Consider the following 22,934-nt stretch of genomic DNA (forward strand, 5'->3'; position numbering starts at 1 on the left):
CGCCAGCCAGCTCCGTTGTCGATAACGTGGAAATAATTTTGAAAGCGAACGAAACTCCACGACGACATCCCATAAGGAACGAATGAACGAACGAACGAACGAATGTACGATACGATACGGTTTCCATTTCCATTCCCATTTCTGTTATCGCACTGCCTGCTCCTCGGTCTGTGCATTTCTGCCGCTGCCGCTGCCGCTGCTGCCTTTATCCAATATTTTAATCTCGCACTTACCAACGGATGACTGAACGAACGAACGGACTGGAGGCTCCGTCTCCGTCTCCGGCCTCGGCTTCGGCTCCGGCTCTGGGCGATAAGGAATTTTTACGATGGCCGAAAAGGAGAGCAAGAGCCGCCCAGAAGGGAATGGGTATGGGAATGAGTGAGAACGTAGAACACCGGGCACAAGGGGGGTTGCGTTGCAAGTTGTGGCACCCGCATAGAGGCCAGTGGCGGCGGCGGCGGCGGCTTCCTGATGATGCATTAAGCATATTTTATGACCACTTAGCAGAGTCGAACGCCGCGAATGGTGGCAGCACCAGAAACAACACCAGTTGAGGCCTCCAAAAAGGAGGTCAATAAAACGCGGAGACCACTGGGTATCGGATGGGTTTTATAGATCAAATGCTTGAAGAAGTAGAAGCTGTCCGCAGATTGTTGATAGATCTTTGCGAGGATAATCGATGACTCACCAAAAGGTAGGAAGAGTGGCGAGAGTTTCAGGTGTTCTTACTCATTGGTACAATGTTTCAAAAGAGGAGTTTCAGGGAACCATAAATGCTAAAGAAATTTTTAAAGGAGTTTTATAGAACAGAAAGAGAAGCTCCCGATCTGTAACCTAATTTCTGTCAAATATCCAATAGAAGTGGGTTATCTATCAATCTCATCTCATGCCGAGCTTATTCTCCAAATTGTATGATTCTTCATTCGGAATTCAAGGAATGTCTTGTTCTTTGACTGGTTTAATGGAGAAACATGGATTTAGAGGTAATAGAACTAATCAAGATAAGGTTTGAAAAAAGGCTACAAATCAGGGAGGAAATGTGTGTTTACATTCAATCTGTTCCATCTTTAACAGATCTTTCGTGGGTTTTCAGGTAAAATAAAAGAAAAAATAAATCACTTTGACTGATTTAAAGATAAGATTGATGGCTTTATGTCACGATTTAAAGGTAAAAAGTATCTAGCAAATTATTTGCATCTATGCAGGGGTAAAATGTCATTCAAACAGAAGTTTATGTAATTTCTGTCCTAGCTTCTAATATCACAATACTTTCATCAATTATAATACTCATTGAACGGAAAAAACTTTATGAAACAAGAAAATTCTCGTGGAGTTGGTCAAAGAATATCCCCCAAAGGATAGTAGTATCATTTCGTTCCATTTATCACCCTCTTTGAAAGGGTTAATGTTCATTTTACGAATCATTTATGACATTTCATTTTGTCATCCTCCTTGGACCCTCTCCTGCTCTTCCTTTGGCCCTCTCCCTCCCCTGTCTGTGGCGTCTGTTTGCCAGCGATAATTCCTTCAACCTCAACACTGAGCCGAGCAGAGCCGAGCCGAGAGTTGAGTTGAGTTCTTAATCGGCATTTTCAGAAATATATTTGTTGCCGCACTTCATCCGCAAGCCTACCTCTCCACCCATGCTAGGGTATGGCATGCCATTCCATTCCATTCCATCGTGGGTCTCTGGTTTCTGGTCTGCAGCAGCAGCAGCAGCAGATACGCGGCATGAAATTTAAATCACTTTGATTGATTGCTAGATTAGCAGCGAGAGAGAAGACCAACCAAACAACCAACGGAGAAGAAGCCAATTGGGAGTGGGATCTGTAGCTGTGGCTCTTTTCCTGCGGCAAGGTGGCAGCCAGCGATAAGTGGGGCACCACAGAGACGCAGGTGGGTTGATTCTCGCTCTCGCACCTTTGCTTATGTTAATTGATTTAATTTCGCTACAATGAAGTCATCGTTTCTGCTCTGTTGGGGGCTTATCTGTCAGACTTCATAAATATGCGCAGAGCATACTCCCCTGGGCCCAGGGGAGTCGCCACATAAGCAGGTTGTGCAGGGGGGGGGAAAGCCACTGTCAGCGGCTCAACACCACCTGCTGTGGCGTGAGAGAGCGGAGAGGGGGAAGGCAGCTCAAGGTTGAGCAGTTTTTCAGAGGAAATGAGTGTTGAGCAACTCTGCTGCTGTTGCTCAGCAGCTCCATTGATTATATAACACTGACCCCTCTTCTGTCCCCGTCGGACACCCCCCTGTTCTAGGGAACGAGACTCCCCTTCATACAATTTTGAGACCTGACTTCAATGTGCGCGTTTCGAGTTACAGCAACAATTTGTACACCCATTGAGCGTAGAGGGCAAGGGTATCTCTGACACAGCAAGAAATAAGTTCCTAGAGCATAGATTCCATATAGCTATATCTCTACAAACAAAAGGATCTTGGGAGCAAAAGATGCTGGGGAGACCTCTGGAAACCTCTATTCCGATGAAGGGATATTCGGATATCTTACGACAAAAAACCCTGTGGTATCCACTATCTGTAAGATATTATTTGGAAATCCTGCGCATCTGTAGATGGGACTATTGTCTATCCAGTAAACGAATAAAAGCCTACCAACAGATATCGTAATTATTAATCCACAAAATCAGAATCTAAGATATCGAAGATATTTTTAGATTCGACAAATAATCCTATACAACAGGACCTAGCCAAACAACAGTTTAAGCATTTTTTCAGATATCATACATACATGCATATACGACTATATATTTCAATGATCTGATTAGAATTTTAAGGATACTAAACTGGTACGCTTCACGCTTCTAGAAATTCATTTGATCTATGCATAAAATAGCTTTCAATTACGGGATACCTCTATGGTCGATTCGATCCACTACAAAGTGCTCTCTTGTTTCGTTTTTTGGAGTTTTGTGGCGTAAAGAAGCAGAAACAACAAACGAAAAAAAAGTTGAGTAGATTTATTTCAATGATAAATGTTTTTCATTGTTGTTGTTGCTGGGTTTTTGGTGTTGTTTCTTTATGTTTTGCCACAATCACAACAACAACAACAACAACAGCAACTAATCTTAACGATCCATCTACCCGAAAAGCGAACGAAATGAAATAAAGCGACGAAAGAGACAGACAGATAGACAGAGAGAGAGAAAGAGAGAGAAGGAGATGGGGAGTGTGTAAGTAAAAACAACAAGTAAAAGCGATAAAGGAGTCAATATTACGACTAAAGGATACCTGGGAATCTATGGAACTTAATGGTTTTAAAAAATCGTTAAATACAGAAACCCTTTTGGAATGAGGTAAACATGATATGGTAGTACTATAATTCTGTTTGTAATAAATATCCAATCGGAATGATTTTCGATCGATCGGTACATAATAACAATATAATAGCTCTTCCCAGTATTAAACCTATACTACTTGATGTTTGTGGATACCACAGCCCATAAGTCGATTAATGTTATCGAGAGGGGGGTGCCATCATCTCACAAATAATCCAAGCTTGTTCCTCCTGACTTTTTGTATAGTTCCAGAAGAGTAACTCTGATAATTATGCGATAGGAAGTGGAAGTGGCATGAATATTTATATAAATATTATGTGGATTATGTGACCAAATATTCTCTGACATCATTGTGTCGATTTGTATTTAATTAATAGGCTAAGAGATCTACATATGTAAGGGATTACTTGGGAATGCTTTTTCTTATAATGAATATCTCCAAGATACACCTAAAGTGTACAGAAAATATATATGTATGTCTCTGCATTAAAATCTATGTAGTAGATCGGTTCTTTTTGTGCCTTTTCTCTACAAGAACGAGGCTGTCCCTGGATTCCAATGCATATCTCACCATAGAATCCCCATATACCATCTTTCCCATCAATTGCCAGGGTATACCAACAACAGTACCAGCAACAAAGCAACAAAACAAAGCAATCCCCGAGTAGAAGTAGAAATAACCCCAAAAAAAAAAAAAAAAAAAACAGAAAACCAGCAACAACTGTGCGCTGTGCTCGCTGGCTGCTTTTGGGCTTATCAGCGTCAGGATCTTATCGGTTCGGTTGCATCTGCGCGCTCTGCTCAGAGCTCTGGCTCTCGCTGCTTGGCTTCGGCTGTGGCTTCGGTTGTGGCTTCGTTTGTGGCTTCGGAGCGGAGCGGAGAGAGAGCCATCGAGGTCGACGTCTGTGGTGTCTGTGCGGGGGAGAGCCAGGAGTGGTTCACGGGGGAGTACTGCTGCGTCATTTGCAATTGCAGCAAACATTTTGATGCCCTGTACCCTGGAGGGGGATACCCTACTATACCCTGGAAGGGGATATCTTCTATGACTTTTTTGGAAGATGCTTGGAGGCAGAAATGGATGATTAATATATCGGATATCGATAGACATCAATCAATCTTCAAGGGTATCTACAGCTTCGTTTCGATCATCGAAGCTTGAGCGTTTTCTTTCATGTTTCTCTGTTTGTTGCGGATTTTTCTTTCTATTTTTGGCTTATTTTCTTGAAAACGCTTTTTGTTGGTTTTTCTGTGTGTTTCTGTTTCTGTAATCAGCAGACGTTGATCTGTCGCATTTGTTCATATTTATGTCAATAAATGAGCACGTAACAACAGTGACACACATAGATACACACACTCACTGAAACACAGCAGCCGACGCACGCATCAGAGACATGTGTAAGATACTTGTGGCAACATAATTGCAAAACAATTGTTAAGACAGAAAGGGGGAGACAGACAGAGACAGAGAGAGAGATGGAGCAGAGATTAAGCCAAAGAAACGAGAGATGGGCAGAGAGAGATTGGCCGAAAGAAAGGGGGTAAGGCACGCAGGGTGCATTGAATGGAAGGTAGTAAGGAATCCTCGCTTACCACAGCCCTACCTTCCTCATTTCGTGAACCTTGGGGCCAAAGCCCAATGCCACATGAAGTGTTTGGAGGTGGCAGTTCAACACCCCAGCAACCAGCAAACAACAAACCAGGAACAACCCGTAACAACCAGCAGCAACAACAAGAACAACAGGAACAACTGTTGTTGCCGCAGCGAGGGGCACATTTATCAACAACGACAAAAAAAAAGAACCTTTTTGCAGATATTCACGCATGAAGTGTTTATCGCGCTGCATAAGCGCGGAACAGAAACAAAAACAAAAACAAACACAAAAAAAACAACAAAAGTTGAAAGGAAAAACCAACACCCACAAAATGTGGAAAATATACACACACAGCCAGGGAAAACACACACACAGAAAGGAAAGGAAAGGCGAAAGTCATTTGAAAATAAAAGGTGTAACGAATAAGGCAATACCCTTTAAGGGGAGAAGAGTAAATTGGTAAGGCAGAGACATATGTATATATATAGATGTATCTGGAAAGATGATAAATTCGATCATACCAGAAGTAGTTTCATCTTAAGGATCACTGCGATCTCTGATCCTAAAGAAAAATGTAATAAAAAGGATGTATGGTGAGGGATCAATTTCTGCCATAAACTTATCTCATTTCATCATTTTTTTACTCGACAAGAGTTAATCCAATCAATAGCCCCCCTCCCTTTCTTAGGGTACACCCAAGTCGCAACATATGTATTCTCTGGCGGCAATGAAGGGGTGTCACATGGCAGGGGGAGGGGGTTGGGTGCGTGGCAGTGGCAAGCGGCACGTTTAATGAATCTAATTAAAAGTCAACAATGGCAAACGAGATAATCGTCATAGAGAGGCCAGAGGCAGAGGCCAGAGGCAGCAGAGAGGAGGGTGCAGCCACAGATGGCAGGAGTACGGGGGTAGGGGGATTTGGGTGGGTTTAACGCTTGCCACAACGCATGCGCAACATGCAGACAAAACAGCTGATTAAAGAGTGAGAGGAAGAGAGATAGAGAGAGCGAGCTGAAGATTTTTATCGCTTGAGAAAGAAGAAAACGTTTTTGCATCTGCAAAAAGTTGCCAGGGAAATGGAAATAAACCAAACGCCGATAAACATCAGAGGAGAGAAGCAGCCAGAGAGGAGAAGGAGGAAGAGGACAGACATAAAGATAGATCAACGCTCTGCGATTAGGCCAGAGGAATGGAGGAAAAGCTGAACAAAAGCCCCCGAGAGCCAAAAAAGAGAATGAGATGATGGAGATGTGGAGATACAGATACAGATGGGGGATGTGGATGTGGATGTGGTGGATGGGGATGCAGCAGGTGGAAGTCCATCGAATGATAACAGATCCATTCCACTGTAGCCGTAACTCCACTTACCCCCCCTCCTACCCTGCTACCCTTCTCCGCTTCTACCCTTCTCCCCTTCGTTCTCTGTTTCGCTTCATGTGCATTTCTCAGATACAGATACACAGATACAATTAAACACAAAACGCTTATCACTAAGCAATAATCAGAATTCCATTAGCCGTAGACGCGATATCGCTCGAAAGCATCTCTCACAGCCAACAACACAGCACAACACACCCCTCGCAAGCGAATGTATCTTTGTATCTGTATCTGCAACTGTGTGCGCGCCAGTGTGTGTGTGTATCCGTTTGTTGCCGCTGCTGCTGCTGCTGCTGCTGCTGCTGGTTGGCTGAATGGCTCGCCTTCCCAACTCATTCGCTCGCTCGCTCGCTCGCTGCTGCTGCTGCTCGCGATGTTATCTAACTGCGCGCCGCACCGCGCTCTCCTTATCAGTGCTTTATCAGTTTTTGTTTCGAATAATTTCGAACCGACGACGAAGGAAGTCGACCACAGCAGAGGCACAGGCAGAGAGCCAGCAGAGCTGGGAGCAGCAGCGGCGGCAGCGGCAGCGGCAGCGGCAGCGGCAGCGGCTGTGTGTGTGGAAGATATCTTATTTCAGTTGGCAGCGAACCGAGGAGCCGGCAAAGCGACTGCGAGTGTTTCGGATGCAGATACGAATCCAAATCCAAAGAGAGACAGAGATAGAGATAGAACGAGACTCTTGAGGCAAGAACAACTGTGTGTGCGAGTGTGCGACTGAAGGCAGAGATAGGGCAGCAGATAGACGTTCTGGCAGACACTGGCAAATGAAAGATAAACCTCCTCAACGTCGTCCACATCCACAAGATACAATATAGTATATCCAGCAGAAGGCAGACAGCAGACAGAGCCAGGCCGCAGCCACATCCCGGCATCAACAAACATCAGCTGTGCCGTGCCTCGTCAGCGCCGCCGTCGCCGTCGCCTTCGCCGGTCGTCGGTCGTCGTTTTCGTCGTCATTCGATTCGGCCAACTCTCGGTATCTCTTGTATCTCTCACACAGATACTCTCGTACACACAGATACAGGCGCACACGAAAATTTCATTACTCACCGCCGGCCGCCCCAGCAGCGCCTGCCACTGCCACACTGCCACTGCCTGGTGCCGTGCCGTGCCCCGAGTTTCAGTTTGCCATAGAACGCGGACCGAGCAGCAAGCGGACACTCGACACTCAACACTCGACAAGCGACAAGCGAAAGATAGAGATATAATCACGTTCGTCATACTAGACAAAAATTTGAATAATACGAGTGTTTCATTGTGAGTCCGAATCGAGCCGAAGTGAGTGTGAATATCAAAGTGAATAGCAAGTGAATGAAATGCTAAGGGAACACCCAAGCCCCCAAAACCCCCCAGAAAACATGTGTGTGATCAAAAGTGAAGCCAAAAAGTAAAAGAAAACTAAACCTCGGATTAGCCGCTACCCTGGGAAATCCAACTGGAATAACAACAATGCTCAGCAGCAATACAAGAGGTGAGAAGTGGCTGTCAAACTGCCAGTTGAGTAAACATTCATAAATTGAATGAGGACTGGTGGTAGAATGAAAGACAAATCAACCACAAAGCTGGCTTTACGGAGAATATTCGTGTGTTAAATAGGAATGTAGGAATGCCAGAATGGATCTACTATATGGTAAACAAAGTTAAGCGGAAATTAAAGCAAGTTTACGAGTACACGGATGTAACCGGAATTCCAGAAGAAGAGAGCAGAAACAATGAAATGGAAGCCATTAAATTACCTTAAACAGGAACTAAACAGCACTTGGGATTGTGTTAAGTGATTCTAGAGCTTTCCGACAGATGTAGATACTTTTTTGATGTATTATATCCATGAGATGCATAGTTAGAAGCTAGAAATCGATTCAAGCTAGTTTAGTAGGGTAGATAAGAGATAGAATTCAAAGTTCCACGAATTTGTAGTTCCTCGGACTACAAATAAATTCAGTTCCAGAGGAAATTTCATTCTTGGAAAAAGGAGCAAAGTAGATCCATTGATTAAACGCGACGCGCGTTATGCAGCAGGGCACCTCGGTGCTGCCTGGGACTGCACTTGATCCACCCAAGATCATAGAACAAGATGATGAATCTATAAGTGAACAAAAGGGAGATTCAACCATGCGATGATAAAGATCAGACCTAAGCAAAGATGAATAATGTTAGCCAATCGAAAGATCAGAAAACACCCCACGTTCAGTCTTCAGTCTGAGGCCAAGCTTAGCCGCCTTTAACCTCTGATTAGCAGCGACTGCTCTTTGCTCGAAAAGGAATGACCCACTAAACGGGAACATAAAAGATGATTTCTTCCCAAGAAGCGCTCTGTAGGAAGCAAAAGTCAGGCCACCATCAACCTGTAAGCCCCGATGATGTGTGGGTGTACGAGAATGAAATGAAATGAAATCCCGCCAATTGCTGTCGAACACTTGGACTCCAGACGACTCCTCGACGCACACGTTGAAGGGAAAGGGAAAGGGTTGGGGATTGCCTTTGCCTTTGCCTTTGCCTCAGGTTGCTTTGCCTTGACTTGCCTTGACTTGGCTTTGCCCCACGCTGTATCTGTGGGGCTCTGGTTCCGAGGCTCGGGCGAGTGTCCGGCTCTGGGTCTGCGTCCAAGTCCATTCCAGCCAGCTTTCAGTTGCTTATCAGTCGACTATCTGCGCTGTGTGGCTTCACATTCATTCCATGGCCAGAGAGCTCTCGGTATAGCCATGTGTGTATCTGTATCTGTGTGTGTGTGTGTGTGCTTTGCTATCTGCAATCTGTGGCAAGCGAATGAGAAGAAGAGAAGAGGATGAAGAGGGAGAGGGAGCGAAAGGGGGAGACGGAGAAATAAAAACGAAGTAAAGGAATTCTGCGGATTGTTGTTATTATTGTTATTATAATTCCTTGAAGTGAATAATCAGCGAAATATAATCAAAAATGAGAGAAAAAACAGCACACAAAACGAAAGACGAAGACGAGTCCGCGGAGACGGGGAGGGGGACGCGGCCGGAGACAGAGAGGCGTTGAGAGTGTGGAGCGGTGTGTGGTGTGCGGTGTGCGGTGTGTTGGCTAGTGTACTGCGGTGTGTAGTGCTGTGTAATGGACTGGAGACGCGCTTGAACACCGGCAAACCGGGGACGGGACTACTGTGCGTAGCCGCAGCCCCCCACAAACACAAAACACACAAGCACAACACAGATACAAAGATACAAAGATACTAGCAAGAACAGAGAATGGGCGGGGCGGGGGGACAGCAGAGAGAGAGAGAGAAAAAACAAACAGTGTTTCACTCAAACAGCAATTATGATCGCTTATAGTACGGGTAATCGTAATCCCTTCCCACAGAGGGGATTATCTTTTAACCACTATCGAGGGCTGCGGATAGGGGAGAATGTATCTACAAAGAGTCTACGTCTGAAACTATAGGCTCTGAACAGGAAATCTATCTACAGATGGATCTCTATTGGAGAATGTTCTTTCTAAAATCAAATAAGCCTATATTTCAAAGGAACTATCATATATCGAAAAGATACTTTGCCTAAGAGTAAACTAACTTCAGTTAATCATCAGTTACTATTGCTTTTCATAGGAAATGTAGCTTTGCTAGATATTCCGAAACATTTTCCTCAAACTAGGGAAGATCCTCACATCAGTCTAAGAGATAGTATCTTCTATGAGTATCTGAACGTAGTTTTAATACATATTTACACATATTTTCGTAGGGGTATTTATCTTTAAACAGAACTACCATCCAGAAATATTTCTAAACTGTTAGGCTTAAGAGAAAACGATCTTTTTTAAGTATCATCTAGTATCTATTATTAGCAAACCCTTCCTTAACCTTTCGTCCTCATCAATGAGTAAATCCTCTAAATAGGGAAATATATCCCCTCTAAATATTGCCTTGAAATACAACTTCTCCGATATCTATCTCTTTTATTTGTATCTCTAAGATCTGCATCCCTTATTAGGTCTCTCTGAAATCCGTATTTCCATCTATTATCCTTATCTGTTCTCTATCCTTAAAGATATCGCAAGTTTTTATCTCTTAGATTTGTATCGTTCATATTTGTATCTTTTCCATTTGTATCTGCAACAATCTCTAATATTCTAACCTCTTTCGCTGTTTCAGGTGATTGTTCCGATACCACAGAAGAGATGACCGTTGACAGCAGAGGTACGTACAATAAATAGAGCCCTGAAGATGCCAAATCCTTCTGCAAGTATACCAACCGACAGTTGTCCCTTATCCGCTATCCCCTAACCCCTCCATGCCCCCCACTTCGATGCCCTTTAACCCCGCTGTCCAGTGTTCAATCCGCGATAAGTTTAAGCTTAAACGAAATGGGCCAAAGCCAAAAAATAAATTCTTATCTGCTCGAATGCAGGGAAACAGACACTGTCTCCCTCCCTCCCTCACCCTCTCTCACCCTCTCTCTCTCTCTGCGACAGACATAACCCGTTAATGCCCCAATAATAAATTTCCCCGATGTGTAGACTCTCTCCTCCTCCTTCTGCATCGCTTTTCCCTGCTCTTCTGCGGGCTGCTGATATTTTGCCAATAAAAATTTAATCCCAAAAAAGATGAAGAGCAGAGAAAGCTCTCTAATTTAATACAACTTTTCTTTTTTTATCAGTGCAGTGCCACTGTGTACCTACCTCCCCTTTGCCATCCCCCTCCTCTGGTCTGCCCTCTCTGCGGTTTTTGGTGATTTTTGACACCTCAGCAGGACCTCATGGCAAAACCTCAGAAACCCTAAGCCTCCGAACGAACCCTTTACCAAAAATAGAAACGGAATCGCAGCCAAGGGGGGAGGGGGGAGCGTGCCACACACCACACACAACCCTCGTTTCAGTCACTTCGATGGACTGCAGGAAATGACAACGGGTCAAGTTCTCTCTCTCTCTCTCTCTCTCGTTGTGACTTTCCCTAGGACAGCCCTTAGCCTTTCACTCTGCCACCCTTCTCCTCGTACCCCCGGGGACATGTATTTTGACTTCACTCGTCTGGTGGCATGGTGGCATCATTGGCATCAATTTCATATCACTTCATAATCATCAGGCAATGTCAACGTCATTGAGACGACGACGACGATGTTTCCCATGAACCCGTGCCACCACCACCACCACCACCCTTGCCCCACCCCTCGGGCTGCTGCCTTTCGCCGCTTTCTCTGCCTTCTCTGCCTTCTCCGCCTGTTGTGCCTTCTGTTTGCTCTATTTTAAACAGGAGCGGACTGCGGGTGACTCTATTTCCGATAAGAATGCACATAAATATTTGCTATGGGCTGACATTCTCATGGAAATAGTTCTTCAGCGAGGATATCTTTTGATGTTTCCACCATAAGAGAGGTTTTCTTTTAAATCTATATCCTAGAAATATTAGTTTTTATCCGGTTCTTTCTTTGGGGCTGTAAAATTCTCTGATAGATTCCTAATTTGTTGACGAAAATTCTCTAAAACTTAAGTTTTCAGATTTTGTTGTGGTTTTATTTGAATTTTCGATTAAAATTCTTTGATAAATTCATTTATTGGCTTAAGTTCTCTGTAGATCGAATTTCATTGATTGTTTTAGTTTTCCTTGTGTCATCGGTTGATCAAAAAATAATTTGTTGGTCTCAGTTCTCCAGAGATTGCAACACAATTGTCAGTTTATTCTAGCCACTCTTGAGGGTCTTTAGATGAAATTTCTCTGTGAATTTCTACGTAAACATTGTACATCATTCTCTGACTCATTCGGAGGATCATTTATCATCCCATATGATCCCTTTTCTAACCCTCTCTTCGTTGTAAAACCGTTCCTGTTTGCCTTTTTTGATCTAACCTGCAACATTCCACACCATTTCGCTGCCATCTCAAGCATTCATCATTAATAATCCCCTCCGAAAACTGGCGGCAATTGGAGCGCCGCCTCGCTGTCCATCCTCCAGCAGCAGCCTCCCTCGCTCTATCGCAGCCCTTCCACGTGGCCCGTTTTTGTGCTGCGTCAGTGAAAGATATTCTACAGCAGCAGCAGCCACACACACACACTCTAACACCAGATAGTGGCAAGAGGGAAGAGGGGCAGGAGGCCAGAGAGTCGAGTGGCCAGTGGGCGTAACAGTTTGCCTAAAAAAGTGGGCGTTTGTCTGTTGGGCTAATCTTTATCTGGCTGTTGACACTCCATGGCGACGGCGACGGCCAAGCGAACCCGGGACCCAGGGACCCAGCGATAGATAGAGAATGAGAGAGAGAGAGAGAGAGCCAGAGAAAAAGTGTGGCACATTCCTTTGGGGCTCGACTCCAACCACCCACCCACCCACCGCACTCGCACTCCTCCTCCTGTATTTTGCCTCCTCTGGTTGTGCCACAGTTTGTGTCCAATAGATACTCGGGTTCTGTCTTACACTTGCATTTGTTTTCCTTCGTCCACAGATTGGAATTAACTTTTGTGGTAGTTGATCTTTGGTTTGGTTCCTGGTTTAGTTTATGGATACTGCTTTGTATCTGAAAGGATCATATTTTATTGCAGCTTCTGTAGAGTAATCCCTTCTTTTCTATAGCTTTGATGCTTGTACGAACCGCTTTTGGCCGAATTGCAATCCTAGAGATACGCAGAGTACTAGATACTTTTGACTTTGGAGTATCCTAATGTTGAAGCACGTGTGCCTCTACAAAAACTTTCCGTTGGATTTCGTCTTTGGGCTTGAGTTGATCATTATACTATCCTATCATCCCTAAAGGACTTAGAATGCCATATCTGTACAAAGTCTCACACTTAGAGGGTCATTTAATGAATGATTTCTTAGAGATACTTCGCTAATTTACATTCTCATAATGAAATCTTTGATAGAATTCCATCCAAAGTCCTTTAAGTTATAGCATTTTCAGTATTCCTGTATTTCCTTCTTTGTGTGGCTTATTTTTGGTGTAGTTTATGGCACTGGTGGATACTTAATCTGGTTATAAAAGTTTCTACTGCAATTGTATCTTTTTCTTGAAGGTTATTCCCCATTTCCCATTCTTTTGCCTTTGGTTCTACACTTCTGTGCCTTCTATTTCCTATTAGAGGCTGTATTTTCCATAGGCTTCTATGATTGATTGATCATGCTTTCATGGGTGCATCGTGCATCGAATTCTTGTAGATATTTGCCTCCCACTCTTTGCAGGGTATTCCATCTTCTTGATGTCTTTGGGGTCTGTTGCTTAGCCTCTGATGGTTTTTGTTTTTGTTTGTGGCTTGCTATTGATGGCACTCTTCTTGCCACTGATGATGATGCTGCTGCTGTTCCTGCAACACTTGCCACACTTGCCTCTACTGCTGTTGCTCCTGCCTCTTCCTCTGCTCCTGCCTCTGCTGATGATGATGATGACGTTGCTCATTTCTGGCGCTCTTCATTTGCTGTGGCTGCTGCCCCTCTTGTTGCTGTTGCTGTTATTGCTCTTCTTGCCACTGATGCTGCTGCTCCTGTGCAATGTACTGTAAGCGCCTCTCCCTGTGCGCCTGTCCCTGCCTCCAGTCGTATCTTTGTGTCTGTCTCTCTCCCTCTGTGTGTGTGTGTGTGTGTGTGTGTGTTGGGGGCTTTTATCTATGAAATTCATGAATGCTTTGGCTTATCTTGCAGAATTGCATACTTGCAGCTCGCCACAGAGCCCCCTCCTCTGGGCCTGGCTTTTTGGTTGGTTGCTCTGCTGCCTGCTGCCTGTTCCTCTTGTTGTTTGCCCCGCCCCGCCCCGCCCCCGTTTGTTGGCTGGCTTCTAATGGCGCTAAGTGGTGACCCCCTCTTCGCCACTTCTCCCATGGCATGTGTGTCTCTCTCTCTCTCTGTCTCTCTCTATGTCTTTCTCTGCTTCTCTAATGGCATTTTATCTATGGCATAATTTTTTATTATGTCTCCCTACTGCCTGCTGCTGCTGTTGCTGCTGCCCCTGTGCCCCTCCTGCTTTTGCCTGCCTGCCGTTGGCTTAATGACAATCCTCCACACAATCCCCGCAGAGAGAGAGAAGCCACAGAACCCCACCACACACAGCACCACACACGGCACACGGCACACACTCCGAGACATCGAGTCAAATTGTTAGATAGCTTTTCGGCATGTAATTAATCATTTGACAAGGTTCAAGCTCCCAGAGCTTTACGAAAGGGGGGCATTCAGAGGTGGGGGCAGGGAGGGGTATACAAAGGTGGGCTCGGGGATACCCTCAAACTTTTCTCTTTTTTACGAGCGGTTTTTGGGGGTCTTAATGCGGGAAACATTGCATTTGCTGCGGGCAGAAGGCTGAAGGCAAATGCAGCAACGAGGGAGGGGGGAGGGTGGGGGGACCATTACACGGCGCTCACGACGCGGCTGCGTTATCATCGGCGTTCAATCAACATGCCTCTTACCATTTCTGTTACCCCCGAGACCCGAAAGCTCTGTAGAGCTCTTTTTTTGCTAGAGAATATTACGCATACGCAGTGTTTGCCGTGGAGTTGGGGCAAATATAGTGGAAATGAAGAAAGATTAGAGATTACTATAAGTATGTACCATTTATATTGACAGAACCATTTACGGGATATGGGATATGGGATTTTCAGATGGGAAAATCCAGGAATCAAAGTCCAAGCTTCTTCCTTAAGAGAGAAAGACTCTTCAGCTCGTTCTTTCTCTTCTTTCAAAGACTCTAAAAGATCTCTGACTTCTTATTGGCAAAACGATCTCTCAATGGAGTCTCTGTGGAAACCAGCTTGAAACCATCTTTCCGAAGCTGAAAACCCAACCAAAAGTCGAGTCCACTCTTAAGCTAAACCCAATATAGACCCCAAGGAAGAGGTCATCCGTAGTGCTTCCAATCCTTGAGTCACATTTTGAAAATTTCGTATAAGAAAGTGCACCCTTTCCTCGGCCTCTGCCTCCGCCTCCGCCCCCGTCTCCGCCTGTGCCCCGTGTGTGTGCCACCACAAAGAATGATGATAAAGAGTCGTATAATGGTTGCTATATACATAAAAAAAATTACAACATAAATCACACACACACATACATACATTTACGAGGCACACACACCACACACACACATACACAAAGAAATTTTTGGTTGTGTTGTATTAAAAATAATATCGTCGTCTGGTCGACGAAAGATAAGAAAATTTATCCAAAGGATTGCGTTTTGGTGTTATGGCCACACAAACCACGACACGACACAAAAAGTGAGAGGACAACCCACCCCGCCCCCTCCCCCTTTGTGTGCGCAACCGCAAGGACAAGGACGAAGGCCCCCAGTACCAGCAAAAAAACGAAGAACTTGAATCCTGTGGCCCGATGCCTGAACATTTTATGACCAAAAAGGCCCGTCCGCCGCCGCCCCCCAAGTCGAACTCATCATCATCATCAGCGCCCAGTGCCCATCGTCAGCTGGCGGGGAAGAGGGGCGGAGTCCAGGGCCAGGTCCAGGGTCAGGACTTAGGCCAGAGCGAAGGAGGAAGGAGCACCAGCTGTGATCTGTGGCCAGCGATAAGGAGAGAGAATACATTTCATAAATGCCGCGCCACAAAAAGGATTACGAGGCTGTGCCACTCGTGCTCCTGCCTCCCCTTCTTCTCTGTCAATATTTGGGGGATATCCGTAGGGGGATTCATGCCGTAATTTATTGTTAAAATAGTACACATTTTATTTGCCACTTGGCTGCTGCTGCCACTGCCACAGCCACAGCCACTGCTGCTGCATGGAATATGGAATCTATCTTTCTATCTGTGCAGCGCTTGGAGGCTGTCTTTAGGGAAATCTTTGATGTTCGTGGCATAAAAAGGCAATGCAATAAAAAGGATATAGAACTCTTGTTTCTAGAATCCTCCACAAAATATTGAAGAAGAAACACTGTTAAATAAACAGAAGAAAGCGGTGCAATATGGGATTATACTTTGGTTCTCAGTCACATAAAAATGGAACTCAAATATCATCGAAAATTTCTAAAATAATCTAGGCCTTAAATGGGGATAGAACAGGGACTTTAAGGGTATATTTATACGCCTACAGGATACACGCTAAATATATTATTTTTGATGGGTATAGGACTTATCTTTGAGCTCTCCAACTGATGGCTTGGACCCTTTATGCGGGGCAACCTCAAAGCCTTTAGGACTTATGACATCATCATTTCCTGAACTCTTCTGAAAACCTTCAATCATCCGCTTTGGTGCCGTATTCCAAGGATAACTCTCATAGAAATGCTCCAAAAATATTTGATTGAAGAAGGGAATTTCCTTGTTGAAAGTCCGGAACATTTCAGCCTCGGATCATCTAAAAAGTTGTGTTTGAAGGAGTCGTCTCCTCATTTCCTTGGCATCTGGACATCCTTCACTTGTCCTGATACACAATGCAAGTGGTTTACTATGGATTGATCCCTTTCTGTAAAAAAGGGAAGACATTCCTGTCAATGTTTAATCAATTAGTTGTCCCCCAGAGGAATGGCAAAGCCATGCCATAGATTCCATTCCTGCTCTTCCGCTTGTCATCTAACTTTGACTGGAACTTTCATCCTGGCACTCTACCTACCCTTTCTCCCATTTCGCTCTCTCTGTTCTGTTCTGTTCACACTTTCTCCCACTCTCATGGCTGTTTGCATTTGGCTTAGCCGCTGCTCGGGGGCTTAAATCACGCACGAATGACCCTCGTCAATGGTTGTGGCTCTCCGCTCCTCTGCTCTCCCAATGGATGGATGGAAGTTCGGTATGAAATGGAACCATCATCCAATCATCCAATCATGTTGCTTGTTTCCCTTCAATGATTGCCTGTTGGGTTGCTGGTGGATTGTTTGTTGGCTTTTATTTGTACAAATCCAGTGCGAAATTCAATCAGTAATCGGAATGGAAAAACGAATTGAAATTGAAGCTGGAGATGGAGATGGAGCTGGAGCTGGATTCGAGTCGAGTCAGTGGTGTGTACTCTCCTTTCTGTTGCCTTGTTGTTGTTGCTTGTTTTTTTGCATAAAACAGCATCACTTTTGGGGCAGCCTCATTACAAGCTGTTAGCAGGCACTTTGCACTTCATCATTCCAGCAGAAAGGCATCCCCCGCCCCGCCACAGAAAGGCAGGTAGCCAGTCCCCAGGTAGAGTCTCTCCTTTTCCTGCCTTCCCTGCCCCTGCCTAAGTGCTTCTTTTGGCCTCCCGTGCGCCCTGCATTTATGGCTTATTTGCTGCCTGTCAGTCACTTGGCTGCCTGCCGCATGCCTCGCCAAACCCAACTCATTCGCAACGTTGTAAACGTTTATTGTGCCACCAAAAGAGCAGGCAGCAGCCGAGCAGCAGGGCAGCAGCCTCCCATACTCATCCTCTGGCTTTGGGGCCTTCGTGTTTGTCTTGCTGCCTGCCTGCACTCCCCTCCCTCTCCCTCTCTTTGGGGGCCGACCTTCTCCTTCTGCCACACACAGACGCACACTTTTTGGGGCCTAATTGGTAGGTAATGATGTGTCTGGCTTGCCGCTTTGTTAGTCAGTCGATGAGGTGGGTTCCTTGGGGTACCTTGGGGTTCCTTTTTGGCTGCTTGGACTCCTCTGAATTGGAAGTTGACTGCGGGACTCTGGGACTCTTGGACTCCTTCTGCGTGTCGGCACTTTTGGCTTTGTTCTCTCTGTTAACTGCTTGTTGCTGCTGCTGCTTGTCGCTGACTGCGCGCATCTTGTTAGCAACTCGGACGCCTGTTTAGGCCTGCTTTCGAGCTCCCCCCCACCCGCCCCCTCTCTCTCTCTCCTACCTCTGGCTCTCTGACTGTGGGGTCCTCTCTTTGGGCTGGGGGGGAATTTTATTCGCATTCCCATTCCCATTCCCCGATTCCCATTCACACAGGCTTGCAGGCAATTTTCGCGCCTCTTTAATTTACTGTTGAAACGAAAGAAATGTTAAACCTTTCCTCCTGCTGCTGCTGCCCCTCCTTTCGATAGAGGCTAGCCCCTCCCCTCCCCTCCCTCCCTGCCTCGATGGTGATTCCTGCCGCTGCTGTTGTTGTTGTTTTGTGTCGTGATTGGCTGATGAACACATCAAAAGTCATCAGCACATCAGCCAGCAGCAACAACAGCACAAAAATTGCACACAGCCAAAGGAAGGGGAAGGGCAGCAACAAAATAAAAGACAGACAGAGAGAGAGAGAGACAGAAGAAAGAATGATGGAAGTTAGGGATACCCTTTTACAGATCAATGGAGCTTAGAGATGACACTTGTACGACTATCATGTAGTACAATATTCAATAAAATGTCTTTTTCTATGAAATTTTTATTTTTGAAGATGGTAGAAACCATCCTCATACTTAGAATTTGCAATATAACCCCAAAATCTTTTTTTTTTAATGAAAAAAGCTACGATTTGTAGACGTATGCACTTTCATAAGTTTTCCTCTACTTTTGCAGCGCCAATAACCAAAATAATTGATGGCTTAAGAAGAGAAATGTCTGATCTTTCATAGGACTTAAGACTGAAGTTCTTTAGTGGCTTTCATTGCCAACAAATAAAGGAACTAATCATTAAAACTGTCCAAAATTTACCAGAAAAACTAAGCATAGAAATAGATAAAGCAAAGATGGTAATTCTTTTGTCTTTAGAAACCGATTTATATGCTCTTTGAAGAACAGAAACATATCTCCTCCCAATACCAGACCACCCCCACCTTTTGGGGAGGGTATTCTCCAATGAAAGACCAAAAATAAAGAGAGCAATGAAGTTAACACAATGCCAGACACGATTTTGGGACTGGGTTGCATGGCAGGGGCAGGGGGTGGTGGTGGGCGCAGAGGCGTGGCTGGCCGCCCTCACGAATTGAGTGTAACAGTAAAACGGAGGAGATGGCAACATGTTGCTGTCGTGTCTATGAGAAAAAGGGAAAAACGGGACGAGAAACGGGGCAGCAAAAGTAGAAGGAAATGGAATCAAAGATGGGAAGTGGAGGGAGGGGAGTGGGAAACTCAATTGAATTGTGGCAACCCTTTGGGGCAGTTGTCAGTGTTTTTGATTGATCTGCGGGAAGCGTGATTTGTATACAGCAATTGCCAATGTTGCCACAGTGCCGTGTTGCCATGTTGCAGATGTTGCAACTAGGATTGCTGTTGCTGTGCTGCTATTAATGCTGTTGTTGCTGCGGCTGCTGCTGCTGCTGCTGGTACCATGTCGCATCCTCCTCCAATCATCATCTGATGATTGCAATCGACCAGAAGCGACATTTATGCAAATGCCAGGGACTTGTTTAATAAACGCAAATTATGAGCTTGGAGGAAGAAAAACAGCCATGTTGCCTGCCGCAACACCAGCCAGCAGTTGTCGCCCCCTGTGCCGCATACTCTGCCCCCCCGTCTCCGAGTGTGATGCTGCTGCTGTGTTGCACTGCTGTTGCTGCATTGATTACAGATTAGCAACATTCAAACTTGCACTTGGGTCAATTTAAATTTGTGCAACAGTTGCCGCTGCGGCACGGCAGCCCCACGGCAGCACAGCTCCTGCAACACTGCCAGATTGTGGGAGCACAGCAGTGGAGCAGCAGTGGAGGGGGAGTCGCGGAGCTGCAAAATACTGGAGCCCCAAAGCTATAGCCGCGACTGAAGATCGCAATTGATCTTCTGGCAACCCAAAAAAAACTCCCGGCTCCAGGCTGCAGGCTCCTGGCATGCAAAAGTGTTGGTGGATTGCCTTGGGGGATACCCTCTGCGGAGAGGGTATGTGGATTACGAGCGGAGGGTTGGAAAATAGTATCTAAATATTTCTAGATTTCCAAGATACTTTTTTCTTTAACAGTGGGCAATCTATAAGAAGAAATCTCTTAGTTAGACGCACTTTTTGCTGTACAAATATGTGAAATATCACTTATATCAGTCATTAAACACTTGCTTATTGAAAAAACAGTTACAATTTTATGGAATCTTAAAATTTGGACTATAATTCCAAGTTAAAGTTGATCAAAATGTCACTATTATATGATATAGGAGCTTAAAAACGTTCTTTCATGTGAATTCAAAGGCCATTCCTTTCCCAAGCGAAAGAACCTCTAGAGAAAGTCTGACCTATGGAAAATTTGAACACTTTGAAAGGATCGACCAAACAGGAGAGGTACTGGAATCATCCAATGTGCCTGGTTAGGTCGGAATTGTTTTTGAGTATTGAGAACAGTAGATCGTTATTTTGTTCCAAGTTTATTTGAAAACTTATCCTCCTTATAATGGCATATCTTCTATATTACAGGGAAATGTTGAGCTTAAAGGGTATCCCTTGGGTCGGCTACTCTCTCTTTCCTGCTGCTGCTGCTGCCGTTCGACGACAACTGTCGCTGCCTCGGCTTCGGCTGCTTCTGCTGCTGATCAAGCGATCACAGAGGCCCAAACGACCGCAACAATCGACGCTGAGCGTGCTCACACGAAATTTTCAAGTACTGCGACAATTGCCCTACTCCCAAGCCCCTACCCCTCCCCACCCCTCTCTTCTTTCTTATCAGCATGCCATGCAACAGCAGCAGCAGCAGAGGCAGAGGCGGCAGCAGCAGCAACAGCAGCAACAGCAACAGCAGCAACACATCTCAACAGTTGCATCAATTGCTCAACATTGAACTCTGTTGGAGAAGAGTGGGGCCGGGCCCCCAGACGATCGGCCTGCACCACCCTCTGCCCCTTCAACACTCCCCCTCCCCCCTCGTGCTACCCCCTTGTCCCTTGTATCATTTGCACGTTTTTTAATTAAGACATCAAAAAGAGACTTTGACTTCGACGGCGATTTCGAGGAATTGCTGCCCTCTGCCTCTGTCTCTGCCTCTGTCTCCGTCTCGTCTGTCGCTCTGTCTCTTCTGTGGATGTTTTGTGGCCTGTGTTGTGGTTTTTCTATAGATCGAAGATACAGTACCGCTGTAGGTTGGTCTATATTGTACACCACATACAGTATAGGAGGCCAGGCTCTGTTCTCTGCGCGCAGCCCTATCTATCTGTTGCACCATTGACATCTCAGCAACTTTGCTGAACCCCAAGTGAACTAAATTAGTTTTTGGCCATAAAATCGAACTTCTGTTGAGGCCTGCGATGGGATTCAGATTCAGGGGGCTGGGTGAAGAGCTAGAAGAAACCGAACATGAAGGGTTCTTAGAGAGACAGAAAAGAGCCTTAAAAGTAATGGAAAATAGTAGCTAGAAGAGGAAAATGTACGACAAGTAGCAGCTAGACGAAATTAGAAATGAAGAAGGATATACAGTGGCAGAAAGAAAATGCAGGAGACCCTAAGGATAGAAGCAGGAAGAGAGAGAGAAAAATAATCAAACAGACGGAATATTTTCTTTCGAGGAACCCGTGGCTTGACACAAAGATACTCGGTACCAAATAACTGTCCACAGAAAGAAATCAAAGAAAAATCACATCTTAAGGAAGATGGAGAAGAAAAACATCCAGAAAAAGAAACCAAAAAAACTTAAAAAAAAGGAAAATATAAGAAAAAAATTTAGAAAAACAGGAAGAAATAGATTCAGAGGAAGAAATATAGAAAAAGAAGAAATTCAGATCTATAGATCCCTTTGCATTCCTTAGAGAATACCCAGAGGAAAAATTAAGAGAGGAATGCATCCTAAAAGAATCAAAAGTACACGAATCACATCTGGAGAAAGAAATTCTAAAAGTAGAAGAACATTTGAGAAGATGGAACGAAGAAAGGAAGAAGAAAGGTCTGAAATCTGAAGTAAAGACCTAGAGAAAGGATGAAAGAATCTAAAGGAAAGTAGAACAAAAGCTAAAAGATGATACAGATGAAGAAGATCCTCCACCAGAGGAAACAGAAGATAAAGGCATCCATTGAGCGAAAAAAAGAAACACAATATTAAACCATCTTGAGGAAGGAACAGCAGACGAAAGGATCCATCGAGTAGAAGCAACACCAGACGAAGAACAGCATCCATATCCAGGGGAGAGGAAGATCACCCGAGAGCACCATTTGGCAAGTAAATCACGAATGGCTTTTGGAAAAGATATGAGAATGTTGATTATTTACACGGGCCTCGAACAGAGAGACCCGAGAACAGATCTTCTCAGAGTCGGAGTCAGAGTCCGAGCCTCCTGGTCATCCTCCTGCCTATGCTGATCCTCCCCCTGGTTCCCTCGTGGATCTTTTTTTGGCCAAAGTGTGAAGTGAAATGAAATTTGCGAACTTTGCGCTCTTTGCATTTGGATGGTGGATTCCTCTTGTTGCACTCGAGAGGGGCCTTTTCCTTGATTAATAACAATTGATAAGCGCCGCAAAAGCCACCAGACAGACAGAGAGACCATGGCCCCATAGCCCCCTACCCATGGCCGAGGCTGGGGCTGTGGCTGTGGCTGAGGCTGGGAGACTCTGGGAGATGGCGTTGATTGCCCGTGCCAGGCCTTCTCCCGGCAGTCTTCCTCCCAGTCGCCTCCGCCCGGAAACCCACGAAAGGTGGCAAAATTTTCGCGCGAAAACTAAGATTTCTCTTATCAGAAGAGACTCCCAGCTGCAGTCTGCCTCTCTCTATCTCTCTCTCTCTCTCTCTCTGTCTGTCTTTTTTGGGGCTGCTTGCTCACGTTTTTTGCTGCTTCTCTCCCCCCCGAAAAAAGAATCCCGATCTTCGATTGGCTCTGCAAAAATTTGTTTAATTATACTGGAAGCAGTCTGGCAGAAATCTTTTGGCTGACTAATGAGCCAAAGCCATCGAATGGGCTGGAGTTCAAGGACTGAAGGAGCTAGAGGTGTCCTCCAAAGA

At 45.1% G+C, this 22,934-nt stretch overlaps 1 protein-coding gene across 3 annotated transcripts in view; it reads left to right on the forward strand.

The window, feature by feature from the left end:
* The window catches only part of LOC6589669 (zinc finger protein ush), a 76,092-nt gene that overhangs the window by 45,045 nt on the left and 8,113 nt on the right, over positions 1-22,934 (forward strand). For 2 of the 3 annotated variants that reach the window (XM_026988519.1, XM_026988521.1), the window contains exon 2: positions 10,383-10,427. In XM_026988519.1, coding sequence (XP_026844320.1) covers positions 10,383-10,427 — 45 coding nt within the window. Of the gene's footprint in view, positions 1-7,565; positions 7,746-10,382; positions 10,428-22,934 lie in introns of those variants that run through there. The other variant, XM_026988522.1, reaches the window with a different exon arrangement.

Source organism: Drosophila persimilis, unplaced genomic scaffold (genome assembly GCF_003286085.1).
Source record: "Drosophila persimilis strain 14011-0111.01,24,50 unplaced genomic scaffold, DperRS2 tig00000191-arrow-pilon, whole genome shotgun sequence".
Taxonomy (NCBI): Eukaryota; Metazoa; Arthropoda; class Insecta; order Diptera; family Drosophilidae; genus Drosophila; species Drosophila persimilis.